We start from the raw sequence: 25,669 nt of genomic DNA on the forward strand, positions 1-25,669 counted from the left end.
GAATGTAGTGGTCCTTAAATAGTAGTAATAAAGCCCAAAACAGTAATTGGGTGGGGTAGTGGGGTACTAAGGAGGAGTGCTTGAATTTTTTTTTTTATTAAACATGAACTACTTTTGTAATAAAAAAAAAAGTGTTGCTTGGGAATATTTTGCTTTGAACTTGTATAGGACAATGATTCTTAACCTTTTTTCCCCTATCCCAGACATCTCCATATGTTTGTGTTTATGTATGAAGCCCTTTGCTAGATGTTTAGGTACAGCATTGAACAAGACAGAAAGCTCCGACCTTGTGGAACATACATTATAGCTGGGAGGGGTTAGATGATATATAAGATTTTTAAAAATCTTGTTATATAGTGGTAAATGCAAAGGAGAAAAACAAAGCAGATGGGGGTGGCCAGGGTAAGCCTTAAAATGCTGGTGACTTTTGAGTTAAGACCAAAGAGAGCTGGTGAATGAGCCATATGGTTATCTGAGGAAAGAGCATTCCAAATCAGAAAGCCCTAAGGTGGGAGCCTGCTTATTTGAAAAATGGCAGAATGGCTGTGTAACTAGAGTGCACTGAGTGAAAGGATCAGACTAGAGAGGTGACGTGTACACTGAAATATGGAGCTGAACAGACCTGCCTTCTCAATTCAAATGTTAAAAGGCTCTTTGGCTCATAGTATTGTGTCTCAACCTAACCCTTTTGATAAGAATGTAAAATTAGGCCTATATTAATGTTATTTGAAATTTCAAAACAATTTATTACCTTGAAGGCAGAGAGTTTTCTAAGTTGCTTTTTTAAAAAATTACAGTAAAATTAGATTGCTTTTTTAAAACCATCTGTCGCCATCCCAGAGAGTTTGTTCTGTCCCCAAGAATTTCTCATCTTTCCAGCCTAGAAGCAGCCACATAGCCTGTTAGATTTGACAAAGTAATAATATCCTTAGAACAATGTTAGTGAATTGATGGGAGACAAAGGTCTGTGTCAAAAGTTAATTAGAGGGCCTCCCTGGTGGCGCAGTGGTTGAGAGTCCGCCTGCCGATGCAGGGGATACGGGTTCGTGCCCCGGTCTGGGAGGATCCCATATGCCGCGGAGCGGCTGGGCCCGTGAGCCATGGCCGCTGGGCCTGCGCATCCGGAGCCTGTGCTCCGCAACGGGGGAGGCCACAACAGTGAGAGGCCCGCATACCGCAAAAAGAAAAAAAAAAAAAAAAAAAAAAGTTAATTAGAGTAGCTGTCTGAATAAAACTCACTGTGTCCGTTTACTCTCTGCTACTACCACACTCACACTTTTGGCCCCCAAATGTGTGTTTTTTCCCCACAATGACCAATTCTTCACACCAGCTGGCTGGCCTATAATTCAATTCAGTTCTGACACTATCTGCTTGGAGTTAGCGTCAGGTCCCCGCAAGTTAAGGGATCAGTTTCACAAGACTGCCCCCCACTTCTGACACTAGTTGCAAGTCCCAGGTTATCTCACCTGTACTTCTGACTAACTGGCTATAAATTGTGGTTCTCACTACCCCTCCTTGGGTTTGATGATTTGTGAGAAAAGCTCACAGAACTCAGGGAAACACATTTACCAGTTTATTATATAATTAAGGAAATGATAAAGGATATGGTTGAACAACCAAATAAAGAGATACATGGGGCGAGGTTCTGAAGGGTCGTGAATACAGTAGCCTCTGTCCTCATGGAGTTGGGGTGTACCACCCTCCCAGCACGTGAATGTATTCACCAACCCAGGAACTCCCTAAACCCCAAACTTTTGGGATTTTTATGGAGGCTACATCATATAGGTATGATCGATTAGTAACTCAATTTCTAGCCCTTCTTCCCTTTCCAGAGAATGGAGGGTGGGGCTGAAAGTACCAAGTTTCTAATTATGGCTTGGTCTTTGAGGTGACCAGCCCTCATCCAGGTGCCCACCAAAGTTGCCTCATTAGAAAATAATATGGTCCTAGCATTTATATTATCACTTAGGAAATTACAAAGGTCTTAAGAGCTCAGATCAAGAAGCAGAGAAAAGACCAAAAATTATATTACAGTATCACAGTAGCATATGTTTATTTAAGATAGGGAGGCACTTTCTTAAGGCAAAAGGAAGAGCTGTCATGTAAATACCTTCACAGTTTGTACAATACCAGGAAGGCCTAAGTTTCCTGTTGTTGATAGGTCTGCCTGAGCTAGGTGAAGGTGGTTCATTTGGAACTTCACTTTCAAGAGCCCTCTTGAGTTGGGTACTTCCTAAAGCATCCACATGGAGTTAAATGTGTATGCCAGAGAGAAGACTCTCTGATGGTGAATTCTAGGAGTCCGGTTTCACTTTGCACCCATAGAATTTCTTGTTTCTTCTCTGTACTTCTATAGGGCAGAAACTGAGGCTTTTCTTACAAGGCTGGTTGGTCAGTCTGGTCCTGCTAAGTGAAGGATGCTTTGGGGAAGGAGATTTCTCAGCACTTGATTCTTTTGTTGCTAGAAGTAAAGATCTCAAGCCTTCAGTGGATCAAAGTATAGTTCTTCCTCATTTGTCATCTCAACTTCTGTCCTTCTTCCTCTTTTTGCTGTTGCACATTCCCTCTGTGCTGGGGCAGTCAGTCCCTAACCCCTTACCTCAGTTTAGAATTGCTGAGAGTGAGGAAGGAGGTAATCAAGACCCAGACTGCCCTTAGACAAACATGAGTTCGATCTGCCTCTGATTCTTTAGATATATGGTTATAGACAAGTGACTTAACCACTTTGAGTCCGTTTCCTTATCTACATCATGGAAATAAAAGAATTTATGTTGTAGTTACTTTGAGGATTCCATAAAATGCTAAGTCCTAAGTACACTGCCTGGCACGTAGTAAGCCCTCAATAAATAAATAACAGCCACTGTTGTTTTCTTCTTCCTCTCCTTCTCCTCATTAGTGCCATTCCTACCTAGGGCCCCAGTTGCTTTTCAGACATTTGAAAAGTAAGTATCCAGACAAATATTTAGAACAAGTATTCCTACTGTGTTGGCAGTTTTCCATTTTTGCTTTTTTTTGTTTTTTAAAAAAAACCATAATGTTACAGATGCAGTTCAAATCTCTAATACCCCTCTGTACATCTTTCTCTCCCAAGGTAAATACTATTTTAAAGTTTTCAACTTGTTTTGATATCTTTTGTATCAATCTGAGTTTTGGTTTTTAGAGAATGTGTCTTGGAGGCTGCACAGCCAGGAACAGGACTCAGGTCACATTGCTAGCCTGCCTTGGCAAAGACCTTCAGCCACACCCCTGGGCACAGGTCCTTGTCCTAGCATAGTCTCTCATTGGGATTTATGCCATCCTGTTCCTGTTCCATTTCTGCCGCAATCTTCCACTCTCACGAGAAAATGGAGGTTGTGGTTCCTGCTGCCTCATGTAGCTCCATTTTGAGTCCAGATTTCATGCAGTGTGTCTAATTTGGGAAGCCTTGGTCACACGCCTGCACTCTAGCTGCAGGAGAGGTTGGGACAGTGATTCCAGCTTCTGCCTTGGGGAGGCAGAAGTCATAATGTGGTGTATTCTGCAAACAAGGGTTTGCAGCCAAAAACAGGACTGAAATCAGCTATTCTCTCACTGGCACTTTGTGGGCTGATTGGGGTCCTGATCATCACTTCAGATTGGTAGACTGTTTATTGCTGCCTTTTCTGGCCCTTCATGTCCAGTCTTTTTTTTTTTAATTTTATTGAAGTATAGTTAATTTACAATGTGTTAATTTCTGCTATACAGCAGAGTGACTCCGTTATACATATATATATTCTTTCTCATATTTTTTCTTTGGTTGCGTTGGGTCTTTGTTGCCATGTGCTGGCTTTCTCTAGTTACAGTGAGCGGGGGCTACTCTTCGTTGCAGTGCACAGGCTTCTCATTCTGGTGGCTTCTCTTGTTGCAGAGCATGGGCTCTAGACGCGTGGGCTCAGTAGTTGTGGCTCATGGGCTCTAGAACGCAGGCTCAGTAGTTGTGGCGCACAGGCTTAGTTGCCCCGTGGCATGTGGGATCTTCCCGGACCAGGGATCGAAACTGTGTCCCCTCCATTGGCAGGCGGATTCTTAACCACTGTGCCACCAGGGAAGTTCCCGTATTTTTTTCCATTATGGTTTGTCACAGAATATTGAGTATTTCCCTGTGCTGTACAGTAGGACCTTGTTGTTTACCCGTCCTATATATAATAGTTCATATCTGCTAATCCCAAACTCCCAATACTTCCCTCTCCCACCCCTCCTCCCCCTTGGCAACCACAGTCTGTTCTCTATGTCTGTGAGTCTGTTTCTGTTTTGTAGATAGGTTCATTTGTGTCATACTTTAGATTCCACATATAAGTGCTGTATATTGTATTTGTCTTCCTCTTTCTTGATTTACTTCCCTTAGTATGATCATCTCTAGGTCCATCCATGTTGCTGCAAATGGCATTATTTCATTCTTTTTAATGGCTGAGTAGTATTCTATTTTGTGTGTGGGGTGTGTGTGTGTGTGTGTATACACCATATCTTTTTTATCCATTTATCTGTCAGTGGACACATCCAGTCTTCTACCCATGTTTAAATCTCTTCCCTCACCATATCTACATTCATTTGTATAATAAGAGTTTGGTAAATGTTTGATAGTTGGATAAAGATTTCACCACTTTCAGAAGAGCATTTTTTGAACAGTGAAATTCTACCAACGTTTTGCTGACTAGTTATTAAAAGGCACAGATATGTTTGGATCCCAAGTGCTGTGATTCCTCACTTAGTGGGGTCTTCTGGCACATTGAGCACTGTTCTCAGTAGTTCCTCCTCAGTGAGACTCAGAATATGAAATAGAATGTAAGCTACATATGTTATTCTAAATTTTCTAGTAGCCTCTTTTATAGAAGGGGGGAAAGAATGAGGTGAAATTGACTTTTTAAAATCACATTTTATTTAAACTGATGTATTTCAACATGTACTCAGTCTTACATTATTGATGAACTATTTTACCATTTTTTTTGGCACAAATCTTTGAAATCTGATTGTGCTTTGAACTTGTAAGCACATTGTAATTTGGACTAGCCACATTTTAAGTGATTGCTAAGTACATGTAACTAATGGATGTTGGACCAAAATTGTTTCTGAGGTGGAATTCAGAAATTGACCCAACACACTGACCCAGTTTATTCTTTTTTTTCACTTTTTTTTTTTTTTTTTTTAGAAGATGTTGGGGGTAGGAGTTTTTTGGGGGTAGGAGTTTATTAATTAATTTATTTATTTTGACTGTGTTGGGTCTTCGTTTCTGTGCGAGGGCTTTCTCTAGTTGTGGCAAGTGGGGGCCACTCTTCATCGCGGTGCGTGGGCCTCTCACTATCGCAGCCTCTCGCTGCGGAGCACAGGCTCCAGACGCGCAGGCTTAGTAGTTGTGGCTCACGGGCCTAGCTGCTCCGCGGCATGTGGGATCCTCCCAGACCAGGGCTCGAACCCGTGTCCCCTGCACTGGCAGGCAGATTCTCAACCACTGCGCCACCAGGGAAGCCCGACCCAGTTTATTCTTGTTTAAATAAAATACTGGTTTTATACTCAAAGTAGCCAAAAACAAAATAAAACAAAAAAAATCCAAAAATGGTATTAGATATGTATTTTTTTTTAGTGTCAGTGATTGGAAGAAAAGATTCCTAAGAGGGGTAATATATATGTTACTTCATGGTTTCTCATTGTTCCTTAGCTGGAGTACTTAGTCCTTCTGTTGTGTTGAGCTCTGTATTTTTTTTTTTTTTTTTTTTTTTTTTTTTTTTTGCGGTATGCGGGCCTCTCACTGCTGTGGCCTCCCCCGTTGCGGAGCACAGGCTCCGGATGCACAGGCCCAGCGGCCATGGCTCACGGGCCCAGCCGCTCCGCGGCATATGGGATCCTCCCAGACCGGGGCACGAACCCGTATCCCCTGCATCGGCAGGCGGACTCTCAACCACTGCGCCACCAGGGAGGCCCTTGAGCTCTGTATTGCTTAGGTACTGAATGACAGAGGAAAAGGAAATAGATTATTCATCTGCAAACAGGTTAAGAACCTAGACAAGTGAGGTCCAATAGAACTTATACACGAATGGTTATCAAACTTTAGGGTACATTAGAATCATCTTGAAGGTTTCTTAAAACAAAAATGGCTATCCCCCCCAATTCTGATTCAGTAGGTCTGGGGTCACTCCTGAGAATTTGCATCCCCCCTGCCCTCCAGTTTTACTGAGATATAATTGACATGCAGCACTGTGTAAGTTTAAGGTGTAGAGCTCAATGATTTTATTTACATATATTGTGAAATGGTAACCACAGCAAGTTTAGTTAATATCTGTCATCTCATATACAGAAAAAGAAAAGAGTATTTTTTCCTTTGTGGTGAGAACGCAAGGATTTACTCTTTTTTAAAAAAATATATTTATTTATTTATTTTTAAATTTATTTTTGGCTGTGTTGGGTCTTCGTTTCTGTGCGAGGGCTTTCTCTAGTTGCAGCAAGCGGGGGCCACTCTTCATTGTGGTGCGCAGGCCTCTCACTATCGCGGCCTCTCGTTGCGGAGCACAGGAGACGGGCAGGCTCAGTAGTTGTGGCTCACGGGCCTAGTTGCTCCGTGGCATGTGGGATCTTCCCAGACCAGGGCTCGAACCCATGTCCCCTGCATGGGCAGGCAGACTCTCAACCACTGCGCCACCAGGGAAGCCCAAGGATTTACTCTCTTTTAACTTTCATGTTCACCATAAGGCAATCTTAACTATAGTTAACATGTTGTGCTTTATATCCCTAGTACTTAGTTATCTTATGACTGGAAGTTTGTACCTTCTGACCACCTTCATCCAATTCCTCCTCCCTCTGCCCCCTACCTTTTGTAGCCACAAATCTGATCTCTTTTTCTGAGTTTGGTTGGGGTTTTGTTTGTTTTTTACATTTTACATATATTGTAAACGAGATCATGTGGTACTTGTCTTTCTCTGTCTGATTTATTTCACTTAGGATCGTGCCCTCAGCATCCATCCACGTTGTCACAAATGGCAGAATTTCCTCCCTTTTTATGGCTGAATAATATCCATGGTATATATATATTCCAGAACTTCTTTATCCATTCATCCATTGATGGATGCTTAGATTGTTCCCATGTCCTGGCCATTGTAAATAATGCTGCTTTGAATATGGGGATGCAGATATCTCTTCAACAGTCTTTTCATTTCCAGAGAATGTGCATTTTTAACAAATTTCAGGTTGATGCTGATGCTCCTGAGCTGTGGACCACATTCAGACATACTTTCTGAAAAACTTATGTACTCAGTTAAATAAAGAATCTAGGAAAGAAGTCATGAGAACAAAAGAAACAGAACCAGCTCAGAGGTGAGATCGAAATTCCAGTCTGTACAGAAGACCCAGAATGCAGTCTCTCCAGGTTGAAATAGGAAGTTAGAATGCTCAAGAAGAAATTAATTAGCACTGTACATACTATGTGATCAAGAACGCAGAAGTATAGTTATTTAAAGTATATCTCTTCTGATCAACGGGTTGGGGGGAAAGCAGTTAAAAACTCTGGAAAAGGTGGTGGAGAGAGCTGAATGAGAAGTAACGATTCAAATGTGAAAGGAACTTGAAATATAATGTGATTTATGAGGGATTGATAGAAGGTAAGAAACAGTGCTTTTGGAAACAGTGAAACCAAATTCATTCCCCCAGAAATGTCCCCCTCCTCCATTGATGTATCACTTTTCTAGCATATACATGTCTTTGGGATGATCTTTTTCCTTTTTGTATTTCTTTAGAATCCTTTTAGATCTAGGCTTAAGTTTCAAACTGCCTTTTTTCTTTAATTTTTTGTTTAGTTATCAGTTTGTTTTCTGTGACAATTTACCTAGGTGTTTTAACCTTGAAAATTAAACAGTTAATAAAGCACAATACCAACCTCTGAATGCCTTTCTTAGATTTTTGTCTTTTCTTTTTTTTTTTAAAGAGGAATCTTGTAGGAGCTTTTTTTTTTTTTTTAAAAATAAATTTATTTATTTATGGCTGCATTGGGTTTTCATTGCTGTGCACAGGCTTTCTCTAGTTTTGGCGAGCAGGGGGCTGCTCTTCGTTGCAGTGTGCAGGCTTCTCCTGTTGTGGAGCACGGGTTGTAGGCGCGCGAGCTTCTGTAGTTTTGGCACACAGGCTTCAGTAGTTGTGGCTTGCGGGCTCTACAGCGCAGGCTCAGCAGTTGTGGTGCACGGGCTTAGTTGCTCCGCAGCACGTGGGATCTTCCCAGACCAGGGCTCGAACCCGTGTCCCCTGCATTGGCAGGTGGATTATTAACCACTGCACCACCAGGGAAGTCCTTAGGAGCTTTCTTAGTGTGAAGAAATACTCAAAGTTCAGCTATTCCGTCAATTCACTTTAAAAAAAAACTAATTTATTTAATTTATTTATTTTTGGCTGTGTTGGGTCTTCGTTGCTGCATGCGGGCTTTGTGTAGGTGCGGTGAGCAGGGGCAACTCTTCGTTGTGGTGTGTGGGCTTCTCATTGCGGTGGCTTCTCTTGTTGCCGAGCACGGGCTCTTGGCACGTGGGCTCTAGAGCACAGGTTCGGCAGTTGTGGCGCACGGGCTTAGTTGCTCTGCGGCACGTGGGATCTTCCTGGACCAGGGCTCAAACCCATGTCCCCTGCATTGTCAGGCGGATTCGTAATCACTGCGCCACCAGGGAAGCCCCCTTCAATTCACTTTTAATTTTCTGTCCTCCTAAGTTCAAGTAAAATTTAAAAAAAAAATTTTTTTTTGACTCCACTGAGGTTACAGATTTTCACTATGACTATGCAGTAATTATCTAACCAGATAAAAAGTTATTTTTTTATATAAATAAAAAATATGAAGGAGGTTAATACAAATAACGTTCAATTTCTTATTGACTTATCCTTATGGGGAAAGGTTATAAACACATAATTGATACCTTATCCAATATCTTGACATTGGTAAGGAAATGTCAGAAAGTGCTTTAACTTTTACTCCCTTAATTTTAATTTCTAACTACTTTGGATATAAAGTGGCATCAGATTATTTGTGCCTGTTTGTTGTGTAGTGAGGGGTAAATGCCTTCAGTTCTGATTCCTTAGTATTTTTGCTAACTTGTTTCTTTTGGAAGATTGAATTTTGATAAATTGTTTCTAAGAAAAGTCAATTTAAAGAGATACAGTAAATGAATGAACTACAATAACTACAATAAGATTTTTGACATCTTGTTTTTAAGCAAGTAATAATATAGTTTAAAAACATATTGTGTTGGGACTTCCCTGGTGGCGCAGTGGTTAAGAATCTGCCTGCTAGTCCGGGGGACCACGGGTTCGAGCCCTGTCCGGGAAGATCCCGCATGCCTCAGAGCAACTAAGCCCGTGCACCACAACTGCTGAGCCTGCGCTCTAGAGTCCACAAGCCGCAACTACTGACCCCGTGTGCCACAATGAATGAAGCCCGCGCGCCTAGAGCCTGTGCTCTGCAACAAGAGAAGCCACTGCAATGAGAAGCCCGCGCACCTCAACAAAGAGTAGCCCCCGCTCTCTGCAACTAGAGAAAAGGCCGCGCACAACGATAAAGACCCCACGCAGTCCAAAAAACAAAACAAACAAACAAAACCCATACTGTGTGTTTAACTCTACAACAGTGGTTCTTAAAGAGTAGTTCAGGGACTGGTAGTCCCCAGCTCCCTTTCAGGGTTCCTCAGAGTTAAGGCTGGTTTTTTTAATTAATTAATTGATTGATTGATTGATTGATTGGCTGCGTTGGGTCTTTGTTGCTGTGTGGGCTTTCTCTAGTTGTGGTGGACAGGGGCTACTCTTTGTTGCGGTGCGTGGGCTTCTCATTGCAGTGCCTTCTCTTTGCTGCGGAGCACAGGCTCTAAGGCACTTGGGCTCAGTAGTTGTGGCTCACGGGCTCTAGAGTGCAGGCTCAGTAGTTGTGGTGCACAGACTTAGTTGCTCCACAGCATGTGGAATCTTCCTGGACTAGGGCTCGAACCCGTGTCCCTTCCGTTGGCAGGCGGATTCTTAACCATTGTGCCACCAGGGAAGTCCAAGGCTCTTTTTATTATAATATGAAGATGTTTATTTGCCTTTTTCACTCTCATTCTCTCATGAGTGTACAGTGGAGTTTTGCAGAGGCCATGTATGATGTGTCACAACAGATTGAATGCAGAAGCAAGTATGAGAATGCAGTTGTCTTCAGTTAAGTCATCCATTAAAGAGATTTGCAAAGATGTAAAATAATGCAGCTTTTATTATAAATTTTTTGTTTTGGCAAATAAAGTTATTTTTCATAAGAATATGTTATTTATGTTGACATTTATATTGGTTTATGTGGTGATTTTTTTGGAATTTTGGAATTTTATTTTTTTATACAGCAGGTTCTTATCAGTTATCCATTTTATACATATTACTGTATATATGTCAATCCCAATCTCCCAATTCATCACACCACCCCCCCCAACCCCCCACCCCCGACACCACTTTCCCCCCTTGGTGTCTATACGTTTGTTCTCTACATCTGTGTCTTTATTTCTGACCTGCAAACCGGTTCATCTGTACCATTTTTCTAGGTTCCACATATATGCGTTAATATACGATATTTGTTTTTCTCTTTCTGACTTACTTCACTCTGTATGACAGTCTCTAGATCCATCCACGTCTCTACAAATGACCCAATTTCATTCCTTTTTATGGCTGAGTAATATTCCATTGTATATGTATACCACATCTTCTTTATCTATTAGTCTGTCGATGGACATTTAGGTTGCTTCCATGTCCTAGCTATTGTAAATAGTGCTGCAATGAACATTGGGTGCATGTGTCTTTTTGAATTATGGTTTTCTCTGGGTAGATGCCCAGTAGTGAGATTGCTGGTTCATACGGTAATTGTATTTTTAGTTTTTTAAGGAACCTCCATACTGTTCTCCATAGTGACTCTATCAATTTACATTCCCACCAACAGTGCAAGAGGGTTCCCTTTTCTCCACACTCTCTCCAGCATTTGTTGTTTGTAGATTTTCTGATGATGCCCATTCTAACTGGTGTGAGGTGATACCTCATTGTAGTTTTGATTTGCATTTCTCTAATAATTAGTGATGTTGAACAGCTTTTCATGTGCTTCTTGGCCATCTGTATGTCTTCTTTGGAGAAATGTCTATTTATGTCTTCTGTCCATTTGTGGATTGGGTTTTTTTTTTTTTTTAATATTGAGCTGCATGAGCAGTTTTTGGAGATTAATCCTTTGTCCATTGATTCGTTTGCAAATATTTTCTCCCATTTCGTCTTGTTTGTAGTTTCCTTTGCTGTGCAAAAGCTTTTAAGTTTCATTAGGTCCCATTTGTTTATTTTTGTTTTTATTTCCATTACTCTAGGAGGTGGATCAAAAAAGATCTTGCTGTGGTTTATGTCAAAGAGTGTTCTTCCTATGTTTTCCTCTAAGAGTTTTATAGTATCCAGTCTTACATTTAGGTCTCTAATCCATTTTGAGTTTATTTTTGTGCATGGTGTTAGGGAGTGTTCTAATTTCATTCTTTTACATGTAGCTGTCCAGTTTTCCCAGCACCACTTATTGAAGAGACTGTCTTTTCTCCATTGTATATCCTTGCCTCCTTTGTCATAGATAAGTTGACCATAGATGTGTGAGTTTATCTCTGGGCTTTCTGTCCTGTTCCATTGATCTATATTTCTGTTTTTGTGCCAGTACCATATTGTCTTGATTACTGTAGCCTTGTAGTATAGTCTGAAGTCAGGGAGTCTGATTCCTCCAGCTCTGTTTTTTTCCCCTCAAGACTGCTTTGGCTATTCGGGGTCTTTTGTGTCTCCATACAAATTTTAAGATTTTTTGTTCTAGTTTTGTAAAAAATGCCACTGGTAATTTGATAGGGATTGCATTGAATCTGCAGATTGCTTTGGGTAGTATAGTCACTTTCACAATATTGATTCTTCCAATCGAAGAACATGGTATATCTCTCCATCTGTTTGTGTCATCTTTGATTTCTTTTTTTTTTTTTATTTTTGGTTGTGTTGGGTCTTCGTTGCTGAGCACAGGCTTTCTCTCTCGTTGCAGCAAGTGGGGGCTACTCTGATGCGGTGCGCTAGTTTCTTATTGCGGTGGCTCTTCTTTGTTGCAGAGCATGGGCTCTAGTCGCACGGGCTTCAGTAGTTGTGGCTCACAGGCTCTAGAGCGCTGGCTCAGTAGTTGTAGTGCATGGGCTTAGTTGCTCTGTGGCATGTGGTATCTTCCTGGACCAGGGCTCGAGCCCACATCCCCTGCATTGGCAGGTGGATTCTTAACCACTGCACCACCGGGGAAGCCTCATCTTTGATTTCTTTCATCAGTGTCTTATAGTTTTCTGAATACAGGTCTTTTACCTCCTTAGGTAGGTTTTTTCCTAAATATTTTATTCTTTTTGTTGCAGTGGTGAATGGGATTGTTTCCTTAATTTCTCTTCCTGATCTTTCGTTGTTAGTGTATAGGAATGCAAGAGATTTTTGTGCATTAATTTTGTATCCTGCAGCTTTACCAAATTCATTGATTAGCTCTAGTAGCTTTCTGGTGGCATCTTTAGGATTCTCTATGTATAGCATCATGTCATCTGCAAACAGAGACCGTTTTACTTCTTTTCCCATTTGTATTCCTTTTATTTCTTTTTCTTCTCTGATTGCTGTGGCTAGGACTTCCAAAACTGTGTTGAATAATAGTGGTGAGAGTGGACATCCTTGTCTTGTTCCTGATCTTAGAGGAAATGCTTTCAGTTTTTCACCATTGAGAATGATGTTTGCTGTGGGTTTGTCGTATATGGCCTTTATGATGTTGAGGTAGGTTCCCTCTGTGCTCACTTTCTGGAGAGTGTTTGTCATAAATGGGTGTTGAATTTTGTCAGAAGCTTTTTCTGCATCTATTGACATGATCTTATGGTTTTTATTCTTTAATTTGTTAATATGGTGTATCACATTGATTGATTTGCATATATTGAAGAATCCTTGCATCCCTGGGATAAATCCCACTTGATTATGGTGTATGATCCTTTTAATGTGTTGTTGGATTCTGTTTGCTAGTATTTTGTTGAGGATTTTTGCATCTATATTCATCAGTGATATTGGTCTCTAATTTTCTTTTTATTTTTATTTTTATTTTTATTTTTTTCTTTTTGCGGTATGCGGGCCTCTCACTGTTGTGGCCTCTCCCGTTGCGGAGCACAGGCTCCGGACGCGCAGGCCCAGCGGCCATGGCTCACGGGCCCAGCCGCTCCGCGGCATATGGGATCCTCCCAGACCGGGGCACGAACCCGTATCCCCTGCATCGGCAGGCGGACTCTCAACCACTGCGCCACCAGGGAGGCCCTCTAATTTTCTTTTTATGTAGTATCTTTGTCTGGTTTTCATATCAGGGGTGGTGGTGGCCTCATGGAATGAGTTTGGGAGTGTTCCTTCCTCTGCAATTTTTTTTTTTTTTTTTTTTTTTTTTCTGCGATATGCAGGCCTCTCACTGTTGTGGCCTCTCCCGTTGCAGAGCACAGGCTCCGGATGTGCAGGCTCAGCAGCTATGGCTCACGGGCCCATCCGCTCCGCGGCATGTGGGATCTTCCTGGACCGGGGCACGGACCCGTGTCCCCTGCATCGGCAGGCGGACTCTCAACCACTGTGCCACCAGGGAAGCCCCTCTGCAATTTTTTGGAAGAGTTTGAAGAGTTTGAGAAGGATGAGTGTTAGCTCTTCTATAAATGTTTGATGGAATTCACCGGTGAAGCCATCTAGTCCTGGACTTTTGTTTGTTGGAAGATTTTTAATCACAGTTTCAATTTCATTACTTGTGACTGGTCTGTTCATATTTTCTGTTTCTTCCTGCTTCAGTCTTGGAAGGTTATACCTTTCTAAGAATTTGTCCATTTCTTCCAGGTTGTCCATTTTATTGACATAGAGTTGCTTATAGTAGTCTCTTATGATGCTTTGTATTTCTGCCGTGTCCGTTGTAACTTGTTTTTCATTTCTAATTTTATTGATTTGAGTCCTCTCCCTCTTTTTCTTGATGAGTCTGGCTAAAGGTTTATCAATTTTCTTTATCTTCTCAAAGAACCAGCTTTTGGTTTTATTGATCTTTGCTATTGTTTTCTTTGTTTCTATTTCATTTATTTCTGCTCTGATCTCTATGATTTCCTTCCTTCTACTAACTTTGGGTTTTGTTTTTTCTTCTTTCTCTAGTTCCTTTAGGTGAAAGGTTAGATTGTTTATTTGAGATTTTTCTTGTTTCTTGAGGTAGGCTTGTATTGCTATAAACTTCCCTCTTAGACCTGCTTTTGCTGCATCCCATAGATTTTGGATCATCATGTTTTCACTGTCATTTGTCTCTAGGTATTTTTTGATTTCCTCTTTGATTTCTTCAGTGATCTCTTGGTTATTTAGTAATGTATTCTTTTTCTTTTTTCTTTTATTAGTAGTAATGTATTCTTTAGCCTCCATATGTTTGTGTTTTTTACATTTTTTCCCCTGTAATGGATTTCTAATCTCATAGCATTGTGGTCAGAAAAGATGCTTGATATGATTTCAATTTTCTTAAATTTACCAAGGCTTGATTTTTGATGCAAGATGTGATCTATCCTGGAGAATGTTCCATGTGCCCTTGAGAAGAAGGTGTAATCTGTGGTTTTTGGATGGAATGTCCTGTAAATATCAATTAAATCTATCTGGTCTGTTGTGTCATTTAAAGCTTATGTTTCCTTATTAATTTTCTGTCTGGATGATCTGTCCATTGGTGTGAGGTGTTAAAGTCCCCCACTGTTATTGTGTTACTGTCGATTTCCTCTTTTATAGCTGTTAGCAGTTGCCTTATGTATTGAGGTGCTCCTATGTTGGGTGCATATATATTTATAATTGTTATATATTCTTCTTGGATTGATCCCTTGATCATTATGTAGTATCCTTCCTTGTCTCTTGTAACATTCTTTATTTTAAAGTCTATTTTATCTGATATGAGTATTGCTACTGCAGCTTTCTTTTGATTTCCATTTGCATGGAATATCTTTTTCCATCCCCTCGCTTTCAGTCTGTATGTGTCCCTAGGTCTGAAGTGGGTCTTTTGTAGACAGCATATATATGGGTCTTGTTTTTGCATCCATTCAACGAGCCTGTGTCTTTTGGTTGGAGCATTTAATCCATTCACATCTAAGGTAATTATCAATATGTATGTTCCTATTACCGTTTTCTTAATTGTTTTGGGTTTGTTTTTGTAGGTCCTTTTATTCTCTTGTGTTTCCCACTTAGAGAAGTTCCTTTAGCATTTGCTGTAGAGCTGGTTTGGTGGTGCTGAATTCTCTTAGCTTTTGCTTGTCTGTAAAGCTTTTGATTTCTCCATCAAATTTGAATGAGATCCTTGCCGGGTAGAGTAATCTTGGTTGTAGGTTCTTCTTTTTCATCACCTTAAATATGTCATGCCACTCCCTTCTGGCTTACAGAGTTTCTGCTGAGAAATCAGCTGTTAACCTTTTGGAAGTTCCCTTGTGTGTTATTTGCCGTTTTTGCCTTGTTGCTTTCAATAATTTTTCTTTGTCTTTAATTTTTACCAATTTGATTACTATGTATCCTGGCGTGTTTCTCTTTGGGTTTATCCTGCCTGAGACTCTCTGCACTTCCTAGACTTGGGTGGATATTTCCTTTCCTGTGTTAGGGAAGTTTTCGACTATAATCTCTTCAAATATTTTCTCAGGTCCTTTCTCTCTCTCCTCTCCTTCTGGGACCCCTATAATGTGAATGTTATTGTGTTTAATGTTGTCCCAAAGGTCTCTTAGGCTGTCTTCATTTCTTTTCATTCTTTTTTCTTTATTCTGTTCTTTGGCAGTGGATTCCACCATTCTGTCTTCCAGGTCACTTATCTGTTGTTCTGCCTCAGTTATTTTGCTATTGATTCCTTTTAGTGTATTTTTCATTTCAGTTATTGTTCATCTCTGTTTGTTTGTTCTTTAATTCTTCTAGGTCTTTGTTGAACATTTCTTCTATCTTCTCGATCTTTGCCTCCATTCTTTTTTCAAGGTCCTGGATCATGTTCACTTCACTATCATTATTCTGAATTCTTTCTCTGGAAGGTTTCCATCTCCACTTCATTTAGTTGTTTTTGTGGGGTTTTATCTTGTTCCTTCGTCTGGTACAAAGTCCTCTGTCTTTTCATTTTGTCTGTCTTTCTGTGAATGTGGTTTTCCTTCCACAGGCTGCAGAATTGTAGTTCTTCTTGCTTCTGCTCTGTGTGGTGATTTTTAATGAATTAATATTTTTCTAAGTTTCCTAGTTTAATTTTCTAATACAGTAAGAATTGTTATCTGTGCTTGTGTAAACAAAAGCTCTTTGGGGTTGGTCCTCAGTCATTTTTTGAAAGGGTGCTGAAACCAAAGGGCTTGAAAACTGCTTTTTTTTTTTTTTTGGCGGTAGGCGGGCCTCTCACTGTTGTGGCCTCTCCCCTTGCGGAGCACAGGCTCCGGACGCGCAGGCTCAGCGCCATGGCTCACGGGCCTAGGCACTCTGCGGCATGTGGGATCTTCCCAGACCGGGGCACGAACCCGTGTCCCCTGCATCAACAGGCGGACTCTCAACCACTGCGCCACCAGGGAAGCCCAAAAACTGCTTTTTTGTAGTAATTGGCTTCATCGTTTCCTTTAGTCCTTGGTGTAAAGCGCTGATTCTCAAACTTGAGCATGCATCAGTCACCTGGAAGACTTGTTAAGATACAAATTGCTGGGCCCATTCCCTAGAGTTTCTGGTATAATGGTTCTGAGCTGGGACCTGAAAGTTTGTATTTCTGATAATTGCCAGTGTGATGATGATGATGGCCTGGAAACTACATTTTGAGACTCACTGGTGTAAAGAAATATTGCTTATGAGGAAGAAAACCTACTTTTTTAACATCTACTATGTGTCAGTAAATATTATTTTATGCTCATGACAACTGTAAGGAGGTAGGCATTCTCCCCCTTTTTATTGTACCTCAGGAAACTAAACTTAGAGGACTCACAGCCAGGAAAGTACATCATGACTTCAAGTCTGTTCACTTGAAGTCTGTTCTTAAGGCCTATGCTATTTTTTTTAAAAATATTTATTTATTTGTTTATTTGACTGTGCTGAGTCTTAGTTGCGGCACACGGGATCTTCATTGCACCATGTGGGATCTTCATTGCACCATGTGGGATCTTCATTGCAGCACATGGAATCTTTTAGTTGTGGCATGCAGGCTCTTTAGTTGCGGCATGCGAACTCTTCGTCGTGGCATGTGGTATCTAGTTCCCTGACCAGGGAATGAGCCCAGACCCCCTGCATTGGGAGCATGGTGTTTTAGCCACTGGACCACCAGGGAGATCCCAAGGCCTATGGTCTTTACACAGCCTCCTCCTTGCTTTTTTTTTTTTTTTTTAAAATCAGTAGTGGCTTTAATGAAATACAATTCTCATATCAAATAATTCACTCATTTCCATGTAAAGCGTACCACTTAGTAGTTTTTAGTCTATTCACAGAGTTGTGCAACCATTACCACATCAATTTTAGAACATTCTCATCACCTCCAGAAAGAAACCCTGTAGCCATTAGCAGTTACTTCATATTTCCCCCAATCCCTGTCTCCTGGACAACCATTAATCTACTTTCTATTTCTATAGATTTGCCTATTTTGGACATTCATATTAATGGAATCATACAATATGTAGTCTTTTGTGACTGACTTCATTTAGCATAATGTTTTCAGGGTTCATCTGTGTTGTAGCATTTTATCAAAATTTTATGTTTTTCTTACTAAACAACATTCTGTTGTATGGAAGTACTACATTTTATTTATCCATCAGTTGATGGATATTTAGGTTGTTTCCACTTTTTGGTTATTTTAAATAATGCTGTTATGAACATTCATGTCCACGTTCTTCTTTAAAATATTTATCTATTAATTTCTTTATTTGGCCATGTCGGGTCTTAGTTGCGCATATGGTATCTTTTGTTGCGGTGTGCGGGCTCATCGTTGTGGCACCTGGGCTCAGTAGTTGCAGCACGTGGGATCTCGAGCTCATGGGCTCGGTTGCCTCGCCACATGTGGGGTCTTAGTTCCCTGACCAGGGATCGAACCCAAGTCCCCTGCATTGGAAGGCAGATTCTTAACCACTGGACCATCAGGGAAGTCCCTCATGTCCAAGTTTTTATGTGAGTATAGTTTCTATTTCTCTTGAGTATATAACTAGGAGTGAAACTGCTGGGTCATATGGTGTGGTTTTCATATGTTTAACCTTTTGATGATCTGCCAGACTTTTGTTTGTTTTTTAAAGTATTTTATAAATTTATTTTTATTTTTGGCTGAATTGGGTTTTTGTTGCTGCGTGTGGCCGTTCTCTAGTTGTGGCTCGCGGGCTCAGTAGTTGTGGTACATGGGCTTAGTTGCTCCACGTCATGTGGGATCTTCCTGGACCAGGGCTCGAACCTGTGTCCCCTGCATTGGCAGGCAGATTCTTAACCACTGGACCACCAAGGAAGTCCCTGCAGACTTTTTTCCAAAGCAGCTACACCATTTTACATTCCCACCAGCAGTGTATGAGAATTCCAATTTTTTCACATCCTTGCCAACATTTGTTATCTTTTTATTTTTAATTTATTTATTTTTGGTTGTGTTGGGTCTTCGTTGCTGTGCGCGGGCTTTCTCTAGTTGCAGCGAGTGGGGGCTAACTCTTTGTTGTGGTGCTCAGGTTTCTCATTGGGGTGGCTTCTCTTGTTGCAGAGCATAGCTCAGGCTGTAGTTGTGTGGGCTTCTGTCGCTGTGGCTCACAGGCTGTAGAGCGCAGGCTCAGCAGTTGTGGCACATGGGCTTAGTTGCTCCGTGGCATGTGGGATCTTCCTGGACCAGGGCTCGAACACGCATCCTCTGCATTGGCAGGCGGATTGTTAACCACTGTGCCACCAGGGAAGTCCCTGTTATCTTTTATTATTTAAAAAAAATTTTTTTTTAACTGTATGTTTTGGCTGTGCCACACGACATGTGGGGTCTTGGTTCTCCGACCAGGGATGGAACCCATGCCCCTGCATTCGAAGCACGGAGTCTTAAGCACTGGACTTCCAGGGAAGTCCCTGTTATCTTTTTTTTTATTATAGTCATCCTCCTGGGTTTAAATCATATCTCATTTTGCTTTTGATTTGCATTTCCCTGACGGCTAACGATGTTGAGCAACTTTTCATGTGCTTACCGGCCATTTGCTTATCTTCTTGGGAGAAGTGTCTGTTCAGATCCTCTCCCATTTTTTGTGTATGATGTGAGGATGAGGTCCAACTTCATTCTTTTTACATAGATAGCCAGTTGTCCCAGCACCATCTTTGGTTATCTTTTGTGATATATATAATAACTGATCTACCTTCTTATTTTATACCTTCCTCATTCTACATGAGTTCAGAGTAATTTTTTTTTTAATTTATTTATGTAGGCCGCACTGGGTCTTAGTTGCTGCACATGGCATCTTCGTTGTGGCGTGTTTTTAGTTGTGGCATGCGGACTTTTAGTTGCGACATGTGGGCTTCTTAGTTGTGGCATGCAAACTCAGTTGCGACATGCATATGAGATCTAGTTCCCCAACCAGGGATTGAACCCAGGCCTCCTGTATTGGGAGCGTGGATTCTTACCCACTGGACCACCAGGGAAGTCTGAGTTCAGAGTAATTTAGGTATGTGTGTCTGATGGAAAAATCTTCTCTTTTTTTAAAATTACATACTATACATAGCATCTTTTCATGCTGTTTTGTATGCTGAAGTAGCGGCAATAAGACATGAGCTGCATTATTATCAGAAATGCATGGTTCAGGATATAGTAACCTTAGATTAAATTATCAGGAATCTGTGGCTTCTCTATTAAAACAATGCTATCCTAAATAAGCACTCTAAAGAATCATTCAACAGTGCCCATATTTTAGCAGCAAAGTTGGAGATATCTCCAAAAGAGATTTCAAACGTTTTGTCTCTACTGTGTTTTTTTTACTACTTGTCTGTGGTGGGGCTAGTTTTGATCCTGAGTTGGGAATTGAATGCCTTCTGACCTTTTAGAACAAGATCTCCACACTTTTTATTACTAACCACATGGATAAACTATTTTTTGAACATACACCTAATATATATTTATAAATTGTATACTTGTACTACTATGTCAGTATGCAAAAACAAAAGGGCTTACTTTTAAAAAGGAAGTCAAGAAATGAGCAAAAGTTTTGATATTTCCCACTTGATAGTCTTGCTTGCTCTCAGGTGGATATGTGTTGCTCTGAATGCAACACATTCAGAGTGTGAGGCTGGAGAATTTTGCCTATGGTTTTGGAGATTATGGCCTCCTCAGAAGCCTTGGGTATGGCGGCCCCTCCTCTTCACGTTACCCAGGGTTCCCGTCTGAGATCTCTTCTTCCCTTCGGGGCTGGATTCTTGATGTTGCCCTATTCACTCACTGGTGAATCTTGTCGCTGCAGGTACAGGTGCAGGTACAGCAGTCTCCGCAGCAGGTCTCGGCTCAGCAGCTCTCCCCGCAGCTCACCGTTCACCAGCCTGCTGAGCAGCCCATCCATGTCCAGGTGCAGATCCAAGGCCAAGCAGCACAGCCGACAGCCCCCTCCATCCAGACCCCATCTCTGCAGAGCCCCAGCCCTTCGCAGCTGCAGGCGGCCCAGATCCAGGTGCAGCACATGCAGGCGGCCCAGCAGATCCAGGCTGCAGAGATCCCAGAGGAGCACATCCCACATCAACAGATCCAGGCTCAGCTGGTGGCTGGCCAGTCTCTTGCTGGGGGTCAGCAGATCCAAATCCAGACTGTGGGTGCCCTTTCCCCACCACCGTCCCAGCAGGGCTCACCTCGGGAAGGGGAGCGGCGGGTTGGCACGGCCAGTGTCCTCCAGCCGGTGAAGAAGCGCAAAGTGGACATGCCCATCACTGTGTCCTACGCCATCTCAGGGCAGCCGGTGGCCACCGTGCTGGCCATTCCACAGGGCCAGCAGCAGAGTTATGTGTCTTTGAGGCCCGACTTACTAACAGTAGACAGTGCCCACCTGTACAGTGCCACTGGGACCATTACTAGCCCTACAGGAGAAACTTGGACCATACCTGTTTACTCTGCCCAGCCCCGGGGGGACCCTCAGCAGCAGAGCATTACTCACATTGCCATTCCCCAGGAAGCCTACAACGCAGTTCACGTCAGTGGCTCACCCACAGCCCTGGCAGCTGTAAAGCTGGAGGATGACAAGGAGAAGATGGTGGGCACCACGTCTGTAGTGAAAAACTCCCATGAAGAGGTAGTGCAGACCCTTGCAAACTCTCTCTTTCCAGCACAGTTCATGAATGGCAACATCCACATTCCAGTGGCTGTGCAGGCCGTCGCAGGCACATACCAGAATACAGCTCAGACTGTCCATATATGGGACCCTCAGCAGCAGCCACAACAACAAACCCCCCAGGAACAGACGCCACCGCCACCACAGCAACAGCAGCAGCAGCAGCTCCAGGTTACTTGTTCAGTAAGTGAGACTTATCTGTAGGGCAGCCTGCTCCCTCAGGGCCCAGTGCAACACAGAACTTGCCTGGTAACCTGTGGCACCTCTGGCTTGTTCACAGGAATGATGTTGGTCTTGTAGTAATGCAGTATTTAGTATTTTAATTAGAGCTGGGGAGATGGGACAGGAATGGCAAGTGAAGCTGTGGAACAGGCAGGAGTTCTAGCCTGTCATCGGGAGGTAAATGAAATGACCAGTAACTGCTTTGGGGGTAGATGCCTGGAGTGCTTTTTTGTGATCTCTTTAGGAAGGGTAAACTTCTAGGTGGAGACTAATGGGTCACCCCAAGTGTTATCTCTGTCCCAGAAGCTGCTTTCTGCATCACAAATGAACAGATATAGTGGAACCCCTGTAGTTTAGCACACAAGCTCTAAACTCATCACAGTTGAGAGGGTGTTAAATTGTTCCTCCTTTAGTTGTCATCTAAAGATGGACTACACTGGACACAGTATAGGTGAATTATGAGATCTAAAATACCTTCCAGTGGGCCTGTTAAAAGTGATCATCTTTGGGGAATTCCCTGGTGATCCAGTGGTTAGGACTCCACACTGCCACTGCAGGGGGCATGGATTCGATCCCTGGTCGGGGAATTAAGATTCCCTCAAGGCATGTAACATGGCCAAAAAAAAAAAAAAAAAAAGTGATCATCTTGGGAGTCTTGAATAAGCCCCCTATGCAGTGGGACTTCCCAACTGTGTTTTTATGCTCCTTAAAAAATAGTTAAGACAAGTCATGGTTAATTGAGTTTTCTGTCATGGCAGCTATGCTGAGCTAAGTTTTTTTTTTTTTTTAATAAATTTATTTTATTTTTGGCTGCGTTGGGTCTTCATTGCTGCACGCGGGCTTTCTCTAGTTGTGGCGAGCAGGGGCTACTCTTCATTGCGGTGCGTATGCCTCACTGTGGTGGCTTCTCCTGTTGCAGAGCACGGGCTCTAGGCGTGCAGGCCTCAGCAGTTGTGGCTCATGGGCTCTAGAGCGCAGACTCAGTAGTTGTGGCACACAGCTCAGCCGCTCCATGGCATGTGGCATCCTCCCGGACGAGGGCTAGAACCCATGTCCCCTACTTTGGCAGGCAGACTCCCAGCCACTGCGCCACCAGGGAAGCCCTGAGCTAAATTTTTTAACTTTTTATTTTGAAATGATTTTAGATTTGTAGAAAAGTTGCAAAAATAAAACTGTTGAAAATTTTTTTTAAAGAGGCACTTTTTAGAAATTTATTTTTTGTCTGTGTTGGGTCTTCATTGCTGTGCACGGGCTTTCTCTAGTTGCAGTGAGTGGGGGCTACTCATTGTGGTGGCTTCTCTTGTTGCGAAGCACTGGCTCTAGGCGCACAGGCTTCAGTATTTGTGGCACGTGGGCTCAGTAGTTGTGGCTCGTGGGCTCTAGAGCACAGGCCCAGTAGTTGTGGCACACAGGCTTAGTTGCTCCACGGCATGTGGGAATCTTCCCGGACCAGAGGTCGAACCCGTGTCCCCTGCATTGGCAGGTGGATTCTCAACCACTGTGTCACCAGGAAAGCCCAGAACTGTTGAAATTTTAACTTTAAAATTGCTTGGCTCTTTTTTCTTTTCTAATTGTTAATCTTCTTAAGGCTATCACAGATCCACCTTTTAAGACTGTTAGTAAAGTTTCTGGTCCCTTGTCTAGCAGACATTTAGAGTGGATGGGACTGATGAAGGTAGTGTGCCTCAGCACAGGAGCTCTGGGAATGCACGCGAGGGAGCTGGCACAAACAAAGCACTGTTAGACCAGGGACCACACTCAGAAACTCAAGACGTAAATGATTGGGTAAGCAAAAGCTGGCCGAGTGGTTTCATAGAGGTAACAGTATGTTAATCTTAAGTGACTTTGTTAAGGACCTCTTCAATATCCAGCTGTCAGGTCTAGAAGTAGAACAAGACAGTGTCATTGCTTCGGGTAGCTTATAGTCTAGTGGAAGTGAGAACATATGATTTGTTTCTGTAAAGTATAAAGCAACATAATCAAGTGTGACAACGTGTGCTACACACACAGAGTCAGGCTGGGAATTCAGAAATCAATCTAGGTTAAATGTCAGTAGAGGCATCTTTGTGGAAAAAATGGCATTTGATCTCTAGTTTATAGCTTAGATTGACAGAAGGATGGAGCAGGATGAATAAGAGCCGGGGGTGGACACAAGTGATGTGGCCTAGGTTAACATGAGAGGAGGAGAACCATGGGAGAGGAGTTAGTACAGGGGGCAAAAGGGCTATCTTCCCGAAGTGAAGAGTTGATATGATCTGTGGTAGGAAAATTTTCCAGAATCCTAAGAGTCGTGGTAATAAGAAGAATCAATTACTGGTGTGTAGAACTGATTGCATGTAGGAGAGACCAGACAGGAGACTTGTAATGGTGCTCTGTGCTGAGCTTTTGCTCACAGGGATGGAGCACATCAAGCCTCTTCTCTGCTCTCCTGGGCCTGATGTTCCAATTTGCAGTTCAGGACTCTTGTTGCTCATTGGGCTCTGCTTGTAATTTGCACATCTGGACCCTTCAGCGGGAAAATCTTTTCTAGAGTTCATTTTAGTAAGTTCATTTTAGTGTTCTTCATGTTTTTCAGAGGCTGTGTCTCCTTTGGCAAAGTCTTATAGGGACATATGTCAAGGGTTATTACCAGAAAAAGAAAAATTGGGAAGAATACCCATCATGCAGGAAAGATGAGTTTGTCCATTTACACCACAAATATCCCTCTGCCTTCCTTATCAGGCTCTGTTCTAGGTGCTGGGAAACAGAGGTGAATAAGACAGTCTGCCCTTGGAGTCCTCGTAGCCCATGGGAAGATAATTGTGCTGTGATGTGAGTTGAACCCTAAGGAGAGCTGATGTGTTCCTTCACCTGGCATACCCTTTTTGAAAGCTCTTTTATATCCTGTCTTTAAAACCAGATCTGTGGCTAAACCTCCCTCCCTTGACCTCACACCCACCTCCATCTGTTCCCCTATTTCTCCACTTTACTTTATTCCCAGAGTTCTCAAAAGGATTATCTGCACAGGTTGATTCTACTTGCTAACCAATTTTCCCTTCAACTCATGACTGGGTCTGCTCTTGTCAAGGTCATCAGTGACCTACCTCCCTGTGGCCAGATCCAACAGACGTGTCTGTTTTTATCTCACTTATAGCAACACACAGCACAACAGACCATGCCTGTCTTCTTGAAACTCTCCTTTGGATTTCCATGTTATTATGCACTCCTGGTCTTCCTCCTGCCCCACTGGTTATTTTTCCTTCTCAGGAGACTTTGCTGAAGCCTCCTTCTCTTCTCTCTGAGCCATACATGTTGTTTCTCAAACCTCTGTACTAACCCTCTTTTCTCCCTAAGGGATTTCTCTCCATTGTCATGATTTTCAGAATCCTCTAGATGTCTGCTGCAGAAGGTGATAATCACTGACACTATCTGCCAAGCACTGTCCTTAGTGTTGCATATATTAACTCATTTAATTCTCACACCAACCTTAAGAGGTGTGTACTACTATCTCCATTTTATAAATGAAGAAACTGAGGCACAGAGAGATTAAACAACAAGGCCAAAGCCACCTTTTAGTAAGTGGCAGAGTTGGCATTCAACCTTGGACAGGCTGGCTCTAGAGCCCATGTCTTAAACCATGTACTGCATTGACACACAGATCTTTATCCCTAGACTGTACCTTTCCCCTTAGGACCTTTCCCATACATTCAGCAACCTACTTATTTATTTACTTGCATTTGTTAAACATATCTCAGTGCTTCATTAGCATCCCCTCTACTACTATCAAAAACTATCCCATCTCAAAAAGTGATACCATCATCCACCCATTTGTTTAAGCCAGAAACCCAGGAGTCATCCTTGAGATTCTTGAGTCTGCTTTACCGTACTCCTCACAGTCAATTCATCAACAAGCCACATTGATTCTACCACCAAACTTCTCAGAATCTCTTAAATCATTTCACTGCCACCATCCTGGTCTTGGCCACCAGCACCTACTTCCACTTTTGCTCTTTAATCCATTTTCTACAGCTCAAGAATAATTTCCTTAAAATGTAAGATTATGTCACTTCCCAACTTAAAACTCTTTTAAGGTCTCCATTACAAATAGGAAAAACTCTGCACCAAGTGTAGAAGGCCTTACTTGAATCAGTAGTTTTCAACCTGGATGAGACTTTTACTTCCCCTACCCA

The 25,669-nt window shown here is 42.2% G+C and overlaps 1 protein-coding gene across 2 annotated transcripts in view; it reads left to right on the forward strand.

Annotated features, from left to right (window-relative positions):
• Nucleotides 1–25,669, forward strand: part of QRICH1 (glutamine rich 1) — a 56,170-nt gene that overhangs the window by 17,251 nt on the left and 13,250 nt on the right. For both annotated transcript variants that reach the window (XM_082638354.1, XM_082638355.1), the window contains exon 3: nt 20,424–21,461. In XM_082638354.1, the coding sequence (XP_082494480.1) occupies nt 20,424–21,461 (1,038 nt within the window). The remainder of the gene's footprint in view (nt 1–20,423; nt 21,462–25,669) is intronic.

This window comes from Mesoplodon mirus (assembly GCF_964341445.2).
Source record: "Mesoplodon mirus genome assembly, chromosome: 12".
Classification (NCBI taxonomy): Eukaryota; Metazoa; Chordata; class Mammalia; order Artiodactyla; family Ziphiidae; genus Mesoplodon; species Mesoplodon mirus.